Here is a 13,726-nt window from a genome sequence, read left to right as displayed (position 1 = left end):
AGGAGACGAGCATGCCAAATTCAAAACCAGCCCAAATTTTACCCTCTGCGGAAATGTCATTGCATGCATAGTAACAAAGTTTCACAACTGTGATTCATTCTAGAAGACAAATGGAAGGAAAAACAGGGTTTCTACAGCCAAATACCCTCCACAGATTATTTCTCAACCAAAAAGGAATCCATCATCAATATTTTATACTAACAGACAGTGTTGACATTACATCCAAATAAACAAATATACACAAACAAAAGTTTATCAAATCAACAACTAATCCAGTCATTTTCTGCTGGCATTTAAAATGCTGCTCAAACTTCTAGAATTCATATATGAACACAACGTATATCCCCAAAATCCAAATTTTGGGTACGATATGTAATGTCAATTGCCTGTATTCCTGTTTATTTTTAGTTTTTCTCTCCTTGTTTTGCTCTGAACTTGTTTTTATTTGTGTTGTTATACTTTGAATTTGGTTTTTGCCATATTGAATTTATTCCATGCATACTCTGTTGGTTGCTCTTCATTACGTTTTTATTAAAGCGATAGTGAATATAAGCATTTCAGAATGACACTTGATTCACGCTCAGTGATGATGATGTAGAGTAGATTCTATGTCTATTTCTAAAGGAGAGTCATAATCAGAGGCTGCAGTAATTTGTTGAAAAGTGTTCTTGTTTTTGCTTGGTTGGCATATATTGGGAAATATTTTGTTAAGATTTCTTTTTTTTTTTTTTTTGGAACATTCTGTAAATGCAATTTTTCATCAGTCGATTTTTGTTCCCAAACCAACATGTTTGAAAACGAGTCCAAAATGGGCAGAAACCCATTCAATTTGGCAACCCTGCCTGTAGTGGTTTCATCAATTAAAGATGCTGTTGAATTGTGGAACGTGTGAAGTTAATGGTTGTGGTGCTAGAGCTAAAAAACTGCACGGTTTTGTGCCTATATGTCTTGAGAATATCCACATTTTGGGTGATTCTCTTGAAATGTCACCGGCCGCTCACCATCTGTGCATACTAACTCCGTTCACCCTGGTTGACGCACAAGTTTATCTCCCAACCGAAGTTCCCGACAAGGCAATAGAAGTCAAAATCCAATCAATAAGACAAATGTTAAAGTGACTCCACTGTGCAGCTGAGCTTTGTGGAGGAGTTTGTGAACCTTTTATCCCCAACTGTAAAAGGTTGGTGCTTATTTGTTGGTGCACTCGTCACATCAACACCCTGCCAAGAGAAGCTGCTCCCCATTCCCCGTGGAAATAATAAAGAATAAAAAGAAGTGATAAAACTCAGCCAGATCACCTGAATAAGAAACCAGCACAGATGCAAGCCAAGCCAGCCTCTTTCTCCGGGGACTGCAGCTGCCATGTGGGGATGTGACAGGTCCGAAATGGGCAGGCGGGCCCCTTCCCTTTTGATCAATCAGGTGAGACAGAGAGGAGTAACATGAATTCTAAAACTCCAGATGCACCGTCACCAAGGTGACTCCCATCTATTACCCCCCTCCCAACATATGCTCATCTGTCAGAGTGACAGACCCCCTCCGCTTCCTCTTGCTTGGGTGTAGACCTGATGAGGATCAGTTGAATTAAGTGGGAACTTAATTCAGCTCTATCTGATTCTCATTTCTAGAGGACAGGCTTTATAACATGCCACTGAATCTGGGCTCTGCTCTACATTTTTACGTGTCTTGGTTAGGAAATGAGGACAACCTGCAAAACAAATACATGGCTTTATTGGATTCACAGTGGTTTTATCAATTTTCTGCAGATTAATGATGTGAAGGATGGTTTGTCTGGCAAACATGTTGTGAACATAGTTTTAACACTGATGCTAGTCTGTTGTGTTTTTCCCTCTGTGACAACAAACCTGTAGCACACTAATAAATGAGGGCCCAGTAATTTATTTGTTTTCAGGGCAACACTGCCCTCTGCTGGACATCACCACTTATGCTCTGCTGGAAGAGATTCCTCGAGTATGTGTGGGGATGATGGCACCCTCACCTCAAAGTGATAGCGCTTTATCCAACTCAGGGTCAAAGGTCACCAGTCTATCGCAGGCTAAAATCAAAGTGATAAAACACGCTCACATTCACAACTACAGGCAATTAATACTCTCCAAATATCGTCAAATGCATGATGTTAGATTGGTGATGGCCTGGTGATCTGCTTTGTATCTGTTGTTCAGTCAGATAGGCATCAGCTCTCACAACCTTAAAGTTGGTCATTCAGGTAAAACATCAGTGGAGAAACACTATTTAAGTCGCCAGTCACCATTTATTGTCTCTTTTTTATTCTATTTTTATTCAAACTTTACACATTTATAAATTGTACATATTCATCACCCTCAGAGCAATCAACCTTTGAAATCTTTAGAAATTAACTTTTTTTTTAAATTCTTCAATTAATTACAGAGAGAGAAAAATAAAATGCTAACTGATTTATAATTATAAAAGTACATGTAATATTAATAAAGCAGTGTGAACAAAAACCTTCAACTATCTCAACATATTCAGGGTAGAGTTTTACTGAAAAACACTGCAAAACTTTAAATCAAAGAAATAAGTTGTAACGTGAGCATTTCATAAATGACTATTTACCATAAAAAAATGCAGCACTTGCCTTTACTACAACTGTAAATAAGGATAATATATTCATGTTGGCCCGTGGTGGACTGACGACATGTCCAGTGTCTATTTTGGACTGGCCGCAGGGCTCTGCAACATAAGTTGGACAAAGTGAGTTTCAAAGATGGACTTATGGTGTCGACAAGCCTGAAGATAAAAACTTCTGGTCAAAGTCAGAGGCGTCAGACTGAATTGAAAAGCTGCTACATCTTCTGTCCCACCCTTTATACTTTTCAAATATCCAGATGGGCAGTACACATTTGTTTTCCACAATAAATGTCATGCAACTCGTTTTCTTATTGAAATCTCACCACAAGATGGTGTCATTCCTCAATGCTGCCTCAGTGGTTTGGTTCCCTTTCCTCCATTCTGAACTCTCACTGCCATCTATTGGTGAAAACGGGAGGCTGTTCTGTACTGGCTCTGATTGAAAATACTTTTCTCACATTTACAAATATTAACGTTTTTGCATAAAGCAAACAATCCCTGTAACGTTTCGGAAACACACACTGAGATATTAAATGCTGCATTCATAAATTACTGTCTGGTTCGTGGGGGGATGCTGCACTGTAGCTGACCCTCCTCTCTGACCTCACCATGAAATGATAGTTTGCCTCAGGGGGATGAAAAGATTTTATAATAATACACTGCATGAACTGTTGAGATATATTCAGGCAGCAGGGCTGTGAGACATTACCACAACTAGATCATATATAAGGCAAAATATTGCATTTTTATTATTATAGTCAGTATAGATGCATCAGATGCACACTTTCCAGGACAAAGATGATTTTTAAACTTAGTAATATGCTCATGTATATTAGCTGTATTAGAGTTTCATAGAATCGGAATAGAGAAATAGACTATTACATGTGAAACCATTCTGTCATCACAGTTTTTTTGTCAACCTATCTACGTATTTTTTGTCGACATTTGGGTTGCAGGGAGCTAGAGCTACTTCTTGCTGCCAATGGGCAAAAGGCAGAATACTCTGTGGGTGAGTCACCAATAGATCAAGAGCTAAAACACACACCTGAACAGGTATACATTTTCATTGTATTGTATTTATTTATTTTTATTATTTTTTTTAAATGCAAATTGTCCCTGGAATTGAACTCAGGTTCCACAAGGTGACATTGCTAACAACTGATCCACTGATGTATTGTCCACTTCACTTTTTTCTAAAATGCATACAGTACATTTTTGTTGTTTAACAACTGTTTCAGTATGTTTGAAAAACATGTTGTATCATACTTATAATGTATTTCAGCCATAACTTCATATAGCATGCATACAACCATAGCTATATCTCTATACGATAAACGGTTTCAAGGTGACTTCAACATGTACACACATCAGCAAATATTTACTCCAGAACTAATTTTGTATTTCAATTTGGTTTATATTTTAAACATTCATGTCAGTTCCTAACAGCCCGGACGCTCTTTGCATTGAGTTGATGTTTTCAATATATGCAACACAAACCAGTTCTCAGCAATAACCCCATTGAATTTATTCAAATTGTAATTGTTTTTATACAAAAAAGAACTGCACTTTTGCAAAAAATAGACATAAAAACAGAGACCCATTAACATTTTGAGTGTGCTGCTGCCAAAGGAAGTTTCTAATATGGCACTGTTTCCCCCTCCTAAAAATTTCACAGGCTTGAGTCACATTATGACTTATGCACCCGCCGCATCTCCATCCAAAACTCTCAGGATGTGGAAATGAAAGTATTTGAAAGCGAGAGTGGAACGCTGACTCAGTGACCAACGTAAGGAGGTGAAACAAGGTGGTGCCGGTGCTCCCATCGTCCCCACATATAGGAGGATCCCATAAATACAGTGCCGTATTCACTAAACAAGCAGCACGCGCTACTTCCTGTGTTTGTGTGAGTCAGATACTACTCATGAGTGGGCCCCCTCCATCCCCCGCCCACTAACCTCCATCCACCCCCTCGCAGCATAAAAGACGCCCACACACATATTCCCATCTCCGCCCACCTTGCCTTTCAACTGATCCCACTCTTTTCCTCTCCCCTCCCAACGGATTCTCTCTCTCTCTCTCTCTCTCGCTCTCTCTCTTCCCCCTGCTCCTCTCGCCCTGTTTTTTCCCCTCTTCATCTCTTCTATGGGGACGAGCGGGAGGATGTGAGTGGCGTGTGTGTATGTGGGCGTTAGTCATGTTCAGGCTCATCCAGGGCCAGCAGCAGCAGCAGCAGCAGCACAAGCAGGGGGAAACCCAGGCAGGAATAGGATGTTTTGTCCACATCTGTTAGTAGGCTTGGCTGCAGCAACCCTGCGGTTTACACAGCGCCTAAAAATGGATCGTTGGAGTGAGCTGGAGAAGAGCCTGCTGGAGGGGAAGACAGATGAGCCCATAGGAGGGGGGGGCAGGAGGATATAGGTGGGGGGAGGGTGAGCATGCCAAAGTGGGCCAAGACCCTCTCCAATCCCCCTGATTCCTAATAGGATTCTGTCTGTCCCATGGCTGCTGCAGAGTTCAACAGCTCTGAAGAGGACGTCTCATGTGGAAGTGTCGGTCTCCTGCAGGATCTGATCTGTCTTTAAATTCAAATGGACTCATTGGCTCGTTTTGCAGTGTTCTCGTGCTTCAGAGGGTTAAAATCAGGTCATCTGAGTAACCGGGAATAAACAAATTTCATAGAAAATTAGTGTACAGTATACTTGACACAAAGAAAGGATTATAGCTTTTATTGAAATTCAGACACACGTCTGTGTTCATGTGCCACAGCTGCAGCATTCTGTCTTTTTTTTGTTTTGTATTTATTCTTTATATCACTCGTGCAGAGATGCCTTCTCTTAATTCGATTTTGACAGTTTCTGAAATTTCAAAGAAGCCCAGTGCAAGAATTTCTGTGTGCCGGTTTATGTGTACAAATGGCGAATAAAAAAAAAATCTTGAAAGGAAAATACATCCTCTAGCCTATTTGTTTACCAATAACCATATTGTTGTGAACCCCTGTCAATAAGAGTGGTGGAAATATTAGAGATGCCTTTCAGCACAACCCCAGTACTGCAACCCAATACTACCGAATGATGATTCAATCTACATTTCTCCAACAGTTTCAAACAAAGTAAATATTATTACCTTTGTGAAAGCAGACTAAGTGGGGTTGTACTGCAATACTTGATCATGAAACCTTTATCTTAATGACTTCAGGGAAAAAACCCACTGTGCAAACAAGCTGTAAGTCACATGTAAAATCCACTTTTCATTAAATGTGCTGTCAAGATCAGCTTTTTATTGTTTGATACAACATTGATAATTCACTCGTCCAGTCTTCCTCACTCCGGCTGTAGACGCAGGCAAAGCCAAAGCCTTCAAGCTTGATCAGGGCGACAGCCAATAAGTTTTAACCTCCCTCCGGGATGCTTGTGTTAATCTGGAAGAGCAATCCAGTTTTTGTAAGTTGTCAAAAATAAACTTTATTGATCTCTCTAACAGTAGTCTGTGTCACTGCCAAATTCCAAAGTTTTAAATTAACAAGTTTTTTTCCCCCACTCAGTGGAAGTTGGTTGAATACCATCATCATATGATATTATTCTATTTAACACCACTATGAGTGTACGCTGTGTTGGATCAAATCCTGACTTTAAAGTTAGAACAAAAGAAAACATGTGTGAATCAGACTACTTGTTTACGTACCAAATAAACTAACAACTGGATGGACAAAATGTAATTCTGGTCTATTTTCAGATGTCAAATACCTGCTGGTTGCTTAATCTGTTCACTGTGGCACTAAATCTGCTCTAAGAAGCCAACAATGTTTGTGCACTGGTCACAGTATCCAGTCCCCTCGTCAGTCTCCAGGTGGTGCCAGTGGTTGAGCAGGACTGCATTCTTCACTTACACACACACACACACACACACACACACACACACACACACACACACACACACACACACACACACACACACACACACACACACACACACACACACACACGCAGTGCAGACCCCTCTCTGTCTCCATCCACATTATGGAGGGGCAGGGTATGGCAGGGATGTGTGAGGGTGTGGGGGATGGGGCTGAAGTAGTTGTGGAAGATAGAGAGGAAGGAAGTGAATAGAGTGAGAAATTGGGAGGGAAGGGGGTGGCATGCAAGGCAAGCACATGCTGAGCAGAACATTGGACTCATTGAGAAAAGCGCCCTCTCCATTCATGCTCTGTCCAATCTGCTTTTCGCCAAACTCCCACTCCTCTCATCATGTATGTACAGTGTACATGTACACTGTACATGTGCGTGCTCCCGGCATGAGACAAAGCTTTTGGATTGATGGCAAATGTATAAGTTTGTTTTTTTGCATTGAGATATTTGCGATGTGACAAAGCAAATGGAGAGGTGGAAAACATGCAGGCGAAGAAGGCAAGAGACCCCGTTTCAACCACACTCGGGTCACTTTCTTTACTTTCTCAGTATCTGTTTTCAATTGGATAGCAGAGACTCCCATCAACTCCAGATGGGTTGTTCATTTACATGAGAAACCCTACAAGTAGGTAGTCTGATTAGAGTGCGGTTTGGAGTGCTTTTGAACAATTATGCTTTGGGTTTTTTTTTTTTTTTCTGTGCCCACCACGCCCATTCAATTAACACAGTTTATTTCAGAAGTAAGTCTGATGTGAACAACATAAAATGTAGAACAGAGGAGGGGGGAAAAAAGAGGCAACTGCATCAAACAGGGTAGTTTTATGGCTCTGGTTTAGTTAATGAGTAATCATTGGGATTTAGATGCCCCACTGTGTCCAGACGTCAAGCTTTTAATCTAAAAATAACTCCATAGTGATGTGCTGATCGGAGTGTGAGTGACCTTGTTGTGAACTCTATTTGTGTTGAACCGACTTAATTTCAGCCGCAACTGAAATGAAATCCACTGTGGACTACAGGATATGTTTTCTCAGAAGGTATCAGATAGTCAACAGCCGAGCCATGAAGGAAACAGAGAACAGTAGTAAAGTTTGCTTTTGACTTCTTTGATTTTACTAATTCATGCATTCGATTCTCAATCAGAATAATTTAAAAAACCTTCATTTATTTTGCCTCTACAGTTAAAAACCTGCCACTAACCATGTATATACTAATTTATCTCAGAACGCAGCTAGAAGTTAACCCTTGAATCCAGATCAGGCAACAATCACACTGAAATAAAGAAATCACTGGAGAAATGCAGTCATGAAATATATGGCATGATATGTTCTCAAAAAGAGAACAATTTCTAATCATCCAACAGCACTTGAAAAGAGAGCAATTAGAAACCATGAAGAAGACTAAACAAAAGGGTCATTAAAATATCTATAAAATGAATATGTTTTATGCCGAAGTCATTTGAAACAAGCTGGTCTCAACCATCTGGGTAAAAGCTTCACATTTACTAACTTTATTACCACAAATGTTCTCTTGAAATCTTGTTTCTTGATGCATGAAAACTTCCCCAATATATCTCACATTATACAATCTACATTAAAAAATTACTCTCGTCAAACTTTATTGTATTTAGGCATAATTGTAGTTAGGGCACCACGCAGACCTATTATACACATTATCACTTACAAATAGGTATTTACTCACATGTATTTGCTGGCATGGGTTCATTATAGTGCAGTGTATATTAGATGTCATACCAAAACTCATTTAACATGTCTAAATACAAGTTTGTAATTAAGGGCATTACCTCAATAAATGCATGGTATTGTTATTAACCATGTTGCATTAAAAAAAAAAAATTACTACTGGTATTTAAAGCCCTGTTTTCTGTGGTGTGGTTACTTTTGCTCAAGTAAAGAATTTGAATCCTCTCTGAGCTTCAAGGCAGCTCGTGTTTACATTGGGGGAGGTCATAGTTCACTCGCCATTCTGGAGACGCTGGTATGTATCTACATCTAAAGCAAATGTGCGCAATATAGGAAACCAAGAACTCTCGCGCTGATTCTTTTATTTTGCTCGTGCGTAAAGTGGATGCCGCAACTTTTACGCACAGTTTTGTGATGAAACCTGGAGAATGTGGACGATCGAGGAGGGGGTGGGGGAGGCTGGGCTCCTCCAGTACTGTTGGTGGCCCATTTATCATATCTCCGCCCTCCAGTGTTTCAGCTCCCATGAGGGCGGCTCTTTAAATTGCCCCAAAACTCCTCCTGGCTGGCGCCTTTTTTCCTTTATCTGCTGGAGACGAGACGCACGTGCTTGGGTTTGGACGTCGCTGGGATAAACTTCTCATCCAGTTGGTAAATAATTTTAAAAAAAAATATTTTTTTTTTATTCAAAAATTTCTCTCGCGTTTTAAAACAACAGCAGCAGAATGAGCTTGGGTTTTTTAAAGGGGCGGGCTGTGTGTGTTGTCTGACGAATAAAAAGCTGTAGCCTATAGATCGGTTCAAGGCTTTTTTAACCGGGCACAACCAGTCAGGCTTAAAAGGAATCATTTCGTCTTACATTTTAGAGCAGACTTGAGGTTATTCCGGAGCGATTGAGGTGAGTGCACGGAGCAAAACTACCCATTGCACGTTCGGTTTTTATTTTAATGCATTTCGCAGAGCCGGAGTTCCGTGAATGAGAAGGCTGCACGCTGGCAACGTGAAGCCCGTCTTTTGTTGCTGGAGCCGGGGCTTTAGCCGCGAACTCGCTCGGTTGGTTGCATATCTGTTTGAGTAAAATTGCAAAAAAATACAAATAAAAAAAACACCCATGCAGGAGAGGAGGCTAGCGGAGCACACAGCAGCGATTGTGTGCGTTTTGGAGGACCTCGCTACCTCCCCGGGCTCCGGCGTGCAGACGCGCCGTGAGACGGGCTCCGCGCGCAGGCCACAACAAGCAGCGCGCGCCGGGCCTGTGAACACTCGGTGCAGGGGGAAGGGAGCGCCGGCTTTTTTTTTTTTTAAACTGAGAATTATTTTTTAATGCAGCTGTTGAACTGCCTTCCCGACTCGTGCAGGTGGATTTTTTTTTTTTTCAATATAAATCCGTTATTTGTGTGAGGCACAACATGCGACGGAAATAGACCTGGAAATAAGCGCGGATTAATTGAGTTAAACGCGTTACCGGTGCGTGGTTAGGTCGGTCATTTCGGTGCGCTGCCGTCGCGGTCAGTGAGTTTAATAGCCAGTGCATATTTGTGTGAACTACAAGCTCTCTGTAGAAATAATTGTATTAAAAACAAAACGCTCGTGATATTGATCTCCTAGGTCTCAATAGCTGAAACAAGCATGAGCGACAAGGGGACAGTCTCACCGAAAGAGAAGGAGGCTACAGAGAAGCGTGGGCGTGGAAGACCCCGTAAGCAGCCCCAGGTAAAGACCTCTGACGTAAGTATTGGCCATTTGTTTCTCCAGATTTGCATTTCACCCCCCCAACACACACACACACACACACACACACACACACACACACACACACACACACACACACACACACACACACACACACACACACACACACACACACACACACACACACACACACACAGTACTGCAAGCATGACACAAGGAGATGGCACATCCTGTGTAATCAGACATGAGAGCAGGTAAACAAACCAAATCCTGCAGCTTTTTATATCTGCTGCAGCATGCCCAGGTAGAGCTCACAGCAGGTGAGATGCTCATGTGTATCCATACCCTGAGCTGAAGAATGCAGATCATGCCACCCGTGACCATTTGCTCACTGCCTATTGGTGTGAGTATGTGACTCTACGACTTGCTTCCTGTGTGTCTCACCGGTTTGTAAGCAACCTGTAACCCAATGCCTTCAAGCCGGTTTTAAACCCCCCACCCCCTCCTCTACATGACCCACCCTTGCTCCTTGTGTAATGGATGACATGGCGGAGTCAAAGCGCAGAGTGGCTCGTATATCTGTCACTCAGCCGGGTGTGTGTTACTCTTGAATTGCCCGGTTGCTAAGAGCTGCGGTTGTAAACATGATAGAAATTCAAGAGGCGAGGAGTCGGCCATGGCACAACTCGCCAGGGTGAATGAATAAGATCAGTGAATTCGCCTCTCTCCGAGCCCTTCCGTGTTGTCGGCGTGGTTGCGCAATAATTCAGACAAGGCACATACCAGTTATGTATCGACATTTGTATTTTTAAAGCCTGATAATAGCTTTTGGAGTGTACTCCTGTTGCATTGACCTTGAAAGACCTGTCTGAAACTCTTGCATGTAAAACTGTAGTAAAAAGAAAACAAAACACCCAGGCTTCCATATGCAGTGCATCAGGTGTGCGCACCAAAATACTGTGCAGATGTGCTGCGGCGTGCCAGTTTTTAACTTGGATTGTGTTGATTATGATTTCAAGGAGCCAAGTGGATCCCCCACTCCAAAGAGGGCCAGAGGACGGCCGAAGGGCAGCAAAAATAAGAGCAAGGCCAAAGTAAGTCGGCCATGGTCTGCATACACATGAAGACAAAACTGATTTCAGCAGGTAGTGTGCCTACTGAGCTGGGAAAGACGATCGTGATGGCGCGACACATGGCGGTTGTTGTCCCACCTCGCAAGGGCTTCCTTTTTCTTTTCTTTCCCGAAACCCCAATTCCTTTTCAGCTGATGTATATTTAATGATGGCTAACCTCATCCTCTCAAACTGACTTCCTGCTGTTACTTTTGATATATTTGTTGGCTGAAATTTAGCAGCCCCCCCCCCCCCCCCCCCCCCCTCCCAGATGTCAGATATGGCTTGGCTTGGGTTTCCCATTGTAAAGACTGGTCTTTTCTTCTTCTTCTTTTTTTTTTTTTTTTTTATCTGAGTGATGCTCACCCTACACTTCCTGTTCTCCAGCTTCCTGCAGCTTGTCATGCACAGTGCAGTGCAGGTGCAGAGGCCGCAAGACTGTTTCCAAGCTGACACTAAGCACCCCCTCCGCCCCCCCACCCAGCACACAGCCCTAGTTCTTCTCTGCCTTTCGTCTCCATAGCAACAACTGATTTTCTCCCTCGCCCCGACGCTCCGGCTCCCCCGTGTGCTCCGTCTTCGCTGCTATGTATGGGAAAGGCAGGCAGACGGAGACGGGAGGACGAGCGGGACGCGCATACATGTATTGATACAAGTTTTTAGCGCGCGAGCGCTGAGCTGCGGAGGGTTTGTGTCTCCGCTCGGTTTCACCAGCTGTCTCTGAGCCTCAGACCAGGTGGCCAGCGAACTGGAGTGCCCTGTGTGCAGTTCCTGTTGGCCTTCCAGATAATAGCCAATGAACCCAATGCCCCTTTTCCATCTGTGTCATTTCAGAGCTGCTACTGCCATCTGCAGGCAGCTCAATACGGAAGATAAGGATTGTTTATAATCTGGGGTCTGCAACCTTCCAAAAAAAAAAAGGGGGGGGGGTTGTTGCCCATCCTTGCACCCATCATAAATTTTCTTCAGACCCACAAAGCATTTTAACCATCTGTCACAGCGCTAACCAACAGATGTTGTTGCTTTCATGCCTAAAAACACCCCCAAACATTAAGATCTGTTTATTTTGTAAACCAGCATTGCAAGTCACTTCGTTTACAACCTGAACAGACGAGACCCCCCCCCCCCCCACCCGACTTATACTGTAGTCTGTGTCGGGCACCAATTTTTCCCACTGCAGCTCAGTATTGGGCTCTGCTGGGCAGTTGAGCAGCGCAGTGACCTTGCAGATCGCTACAACATATCCACAGCCATTGCTGACCTCGGTGTGTTTTGTTTTGCAGAAGGCGACGGCCCCGGCATCTGCAGGGGGAAAACGCCGGGGAAGACCCAAGAAGGAGGTAAAAGGCTTTTGTTGGATAAAACGGTGTAGCGTCATTGCACAGTTTCTCACAAAGGGATCCAGTATTTTACGAAGGACTGCAAAATGAGGTGCATCTTTATATCAGTTGACCTAATAACTGCATCTTTGTAAATTGACTTTTGAACAGACAAGAACTTAATATGTCCCGTCAGGAACAGCTCAATGTGGCCCACTCCCTGCAGTTGTTTGAGACACTTTTAATTTCTTCACAGGGAGTCTTTCTGTTACAGACTTGAACAGGAATATTTTTGCTTCCCTTTTTTAGCTGCTAAAAAAAATGAGTCTCGTGTTTTAATCTTGGGGAGAGAAAAAAAAATTGCGGTCTTGTAGTAACATTCAGTCATGTGCATGAGTGGTTAGGGCGTGCTCTCAAAAAATAAAAGTCTGGATCGCATTAGTCACAGAGAGGGAATGACCCAAAGTTACCCCTCTAACTAGCCCTCTTGTTTTTATGAATGGAGATGTTGGGCAGCGGTGGAGAAGGCAAGAGTGCAGCGAGCAGGATGCCTCACCGTGACTCACTGCCGCTTATGACTCACTGTTCACTACACATGGCTCACCCTTCCCCTGGGTGTTCCTCATGCCATAGTGGTTTATCAGAAAGATTAATAATATTTGTATGTTTTCATGTCAGCACTTGCGGCTTATTGAAAGTGAAAACTGTCACCTTGAGACATGAATTACAGAATGCCATTGCTGCAGGGCACTAATGGTGCTTCAGAGGCGTTTTCCTTGTGGGTGTATGTTGACACCTTTTTAATTTTCTTTCCATAATTCTCTTGCAGGACAAGGAGGAGAAGGCAGCCCAGGAATCATCTGAGGGTGAAGAGGAAGAGGACCAGTAATTCACAGCGCATGCTACCTCACTCAACATACTGACTTACTGTTAACCAGAACTGGGCTGCATCTCCATTCACCAGTGCCACCACATGACCACTGTTCACGACAATAACCCGCCCTTTTCTCCCGAGGGGGGGTGGGGTGGGTGAGAGGGTTAACACAGTACAATTATCATGCAACAGCACTGGATAAAAATGGACTTGTTCAAGCATAGGTCTAAGAATTACACGAACATTAAACAGCCCTTTTCTCTCCATGTCATAAGTCTTTTATACTGGACAAAAAAAACAAAAGCGTGCTCTGCGGAGCCTGGACGCATCTGCTTATTTCCCCCCTCTGAAGATGGTTCGTAGGACATCTTCTCCGCTTAGTGTTACTTATTCGTTGTACCCGCATCTGAGATGGTAGGGCATATAGATTTTTTTCCTTCTCTCTCTCTCTCTCTCTCTCCGCTCCCTCTCTCTCTCTATCCATGTTTTTACTGGACAAAAGTGAGTTTTACCG

The 13,726-nt window shown here is 42.9% G+C and overlaps 1 protein-coding gene across 1 annotated transcript; it reads left to right on the top strand.

The window, feature by feature from the left end:
• The first annotated feature begins 9,030 nt into the window (after positions 1–9,030).
• Positions 9,031–13,370, top strand: hmga1a (high mobility group AT-hook 1a). Its single transcript, XM_080497165.1, has 5 exons — positions 9,031–9,113; positions 9,824–9,943; positions 10,927–11,001; positions 12,303–12,359; positions 13,168–13,370. Exons 2-5 carry the CDS (start codon positions 9,845–9,847, stop codon positions 13,225–13,227), a joined length of 291 nt encoding a protein of 96 aa, XP_080353291.1. The 5' UTR covers positions 9,031–9,113; positions 9,824–9,844; the 3' UTR covers positions 13,228–13,370.
• The last annotated feature ends 356 nt before the right edge of the window (positions 13,371–13,726 follow it).

The sequence above is a fragment of the Blennius ocellaris genome (assembly GCF_963422515.1).
Source record: "Blennius ocellaris genome assembly, chromosome: 5".
In the NCBI taxonomy this organism is placed as follows: domain Eukaryota; kingdom Metazoa; phylum Chordata; class Actinopteri; order Blenniiformes; family Blenniidae; genus Blennius; species Blennius ocellaris.
This window is presented reverse-complemented; position numbering and strand designations above follow the sequence as displayed.

Excerpts from the sequence above, each read along its gene's own strand:
- hmga1a (XM_080497165.1), top strand. The coding sequence starts at position 9,845 with ATGAGCGACAAGGGGACAGTCTCACCGAAAGAGAAGGAGGCTACAGAG. Across the intron at positions 11,002-12,302 it reads AAAATAAGAGCAAGGCCAAA|AAGGCGACGGCCCCGGCATC; the intron begins GTAAGTCGGCCA and ends TTTGTTTTGCAG. Across the intron at positions 12,360-13,167 it reads GGGGAAGACCCAAGAAGGAG|GACAAGGAGGAGAAGGCAGC; the intron begins GTAAAAGGCTTT and ends ATTCTCTTGCAG.